Source organism: Telopea speciosissima, chromosome 7 (assembly GCF_018873765.1).
Source record: "Telopea speciosissima isolate NSW1024214 ecotype Mountain lineage chromosome 7, Tspe_v1, whole genome shotgun sequence".
Lineage (NCBI taxonomy): Eukaryota > Viridiplantae > Streptophyta > Magnoliopsida > Proteales > Proteaceae > Telopea > Telopea speciosissima.
Window position 1 is genome coordinate 5,569,274 of NC_057922.1, and position 2,565 is coordinate 5,571,838.

Genomic DNA, 2,565 nt, shown 5'->3' on the forward strand with positions numbered 1-2,565 from the left:
ATCGACGAAAAAAAGTTAGGGATTCTGGAAGGTTATAATGTACTCAACCTTAGCTTTGCCTGCTCCTCAAAAGAGGCTGTGACAACGAAGCCTCTGTCACACAATTACTACTAAAAATGGAAAATTAAAAGCTGTTTAGTTTGCTGTAATTTGCTGTAGTGTTTATCCATTTCAATTCAATTTGTATCAGAGGGCAGAGTCCATCTCTCTTTGTTCTTTACTCTCTACTCTTTACTCTTTACTCTTTACTGTATCTGGTGTCCTGCACGTAATACCGTAGAGAAGAAACCTGGATAACATCGCCACCATCACAGGCTCACAGTCACAGCTTTTGTAGGTCGCTTTCCCTGACAAAAAGCCCGTGAAAACCATACGGTACCCGCCGTGGTAACTTCACTGCGGCGACGATCTCCAGCGACGGCGACTTTGCATCCATCACCAGAAACCTTGACTCCCCCGTGTTCTCGTCGTGCACGTACGTCACCAAATACCCGTCATCCTCTGCTTCCACGTGGCAATTCCCAGGCTCTCTCGCCACAAAGAACGGTTCCCCTCCGTAACACCCCTCCCCAAACATCCGACACGCCACCGTACACTCTTTATGCTCCGAACCCGACACGTCCAGCTTCACCACACCCGATATCTTCGGCATCGGATCCCCAATTGCCAGATACGAGTACCGGATCTTTTTCCCCATGAACCCGGGGTTGATGACTCCGAAATCCAGATTCCTCGCCGACACCGGAAACCTCGTCACGATCCCAGTCTTTAGATCAATTCGTACTTTCTCTACCGATGCGTGCACCAGATCCGTTCTCTCCAACGTGTGCTCCACTGATAATATGTTGGGCGCGATCATCACAATCACATCCTCGTCCTCATCCCAAGCGTTGATCGCGTGGATGATATTGAACCCGGGAACCTCAAACCACCTCATCTGCGACTCGTCCTTAGCGTACCGTGGGATCACCCCGATACGGGGCACCTTCCCCAGATCAGACCCGACGGGTGATCCGCCTCCGAATATCATTTCCGTTGGGTTCATCCCTAACTGTATGTCCGGGAAGATTGCATACTTCTTTGTGATCCCGAAGTCGTGAAGGAACGATGGGCTTGTCATGGAGAAGATGGGCACGTCCGGTTGCTTTGACCCATCCGGGTTGAACCGGAAGAAGGTTAGAAATGGAGGTACTGGCCCATACCGGAATGCAAAAGTCTCACCCGTGTCGGGGTCTATTTTTGGATGAGCTGTCATGCTCATGAAAAGCTCCTCGTCGAAATCGTGTCGTCCGATTGTCTCGATGTCACCGTCGGGAGTCAATCGTACAGTATATGGTAGATCAGATTCGCCGAGGGCGAATAGGCGATTACCGAAGAAGGCGAGACTGGTGTTGGCCAGGCCAATGCCATTGGCAGGGTTGAACTCGCCGGAAAGTACTCTCGCCGCAGAGAGAGCGCCACGTGCGATAGTGGCGGTGAGGCCATGGAAGCCGGAGAATACGTTAGGAAAGACGGGGGAGCCGGCGTTACGCTCGACGTAGTATTTATAAGTCTTGACGTAGCGGCTGCAGAGGGTGGCACGGCAGTCGGAGATCCGGAGGGAATGGAGCATGCCGTCACCATCAAAGAGGTGGTATGGACCACGAGGGAGGTACTGAGGGTTTGGACCGTTGCGTATGTAGGCGCCGTCGAGGCAGGAGGGGAGATGGCCCTCGATGACAGGGCAGTCCGTCGGTGGAAGTTCTTCGACGGGAGAGAAATTGTCGGCGAGAACGAGTCGGGGGTCAACGGAAGGACGGAGAGGAGGGTCGATGAAGTTGTTGATGATGTCATCTAAAGTGTGGAAGAGAATAGTGGGAAGATGAGGCTCTGTTCGTCTTCTTGTGGTTGTGATGGTGGTTGCTTTAGTGGAAGAAAGTGTTGTTCTTGCAATGGTACTGTTAGCTTTAGTGGAAGGAAGTGGGGCTGCTTTTGGATTTGAAGGTTGCTGGCGTTTGATTTGTGGTGGTGGTGGTGGTGTTGTCTGCTGGGGTTTCTGCTCTTCGATCCTGACAGAAGAGACATGGAAGGTAGGGATGTGAGGAGAAGGAATCGTTGTGGGTTTATTGGTTGTAGAAGAAAGGAGCTTAGGGTATTGAAGTGTGGAGAGAAAGGACAATGAGAAGGAATCCATTGCGCTCTCTCTCTCTCTCTCTCTCTCTCTTAAGAGAAGCAATGGGCAATGGGGAATGACATGAGTTAGGTGATTATTTAAGGACAGTGAAAATGGGAAGAGAGGGAATATCAGAGGTGAATATCTTAATTCTGAGCCTCAGATTTCTGTGGTTCCTCCTTCCTAGAGTTGATATTTCTCATGAGTTGCCTATATCCAAAGGGGCCCCTTGGTCCTATATCCTTAACTTAATCCAAATCTTATTTAGAATCCTCTCTGGTGGTCCTTCTAATGTCACCACTTTCCGTGACATTTAGACCTGCCTTTTGGGTTCACGTTATAACAAAAATGATTTGGTAAGGCAGCAACCGTATCGGAGCCACCATGCACTCAATGGTCCCAAAGATTTGGTA

General features: G+C 50.1%; 1 protein-coding gene across 1 annotated transcript; it reads right to left on the bottom strand.

Annotated features, from left to right (window-relative positions):
• Positions 1 to 306: 306 nt before the first annotated feature.
• Positions 307 to 2,226, bottom strand: LOC122668047 (probable carotenoid cleavage dioxygenase 4, chloroplastic). Its single transcript, XM_043864582.1, has one exon. The coding sequence runs from the start codon at positions 2,171 to 2,173 to the stop codon at positions 323 to 325; it is 1,851 nt and encodes a 616-aa protein (XP_043720517.1). The 5' UTR covers positions 2,174 to 2,226; the 3' UTR covers positions 307 to 322.
• Positions 2,227 to 2,565: the final 339 nt, after the last annotated feature.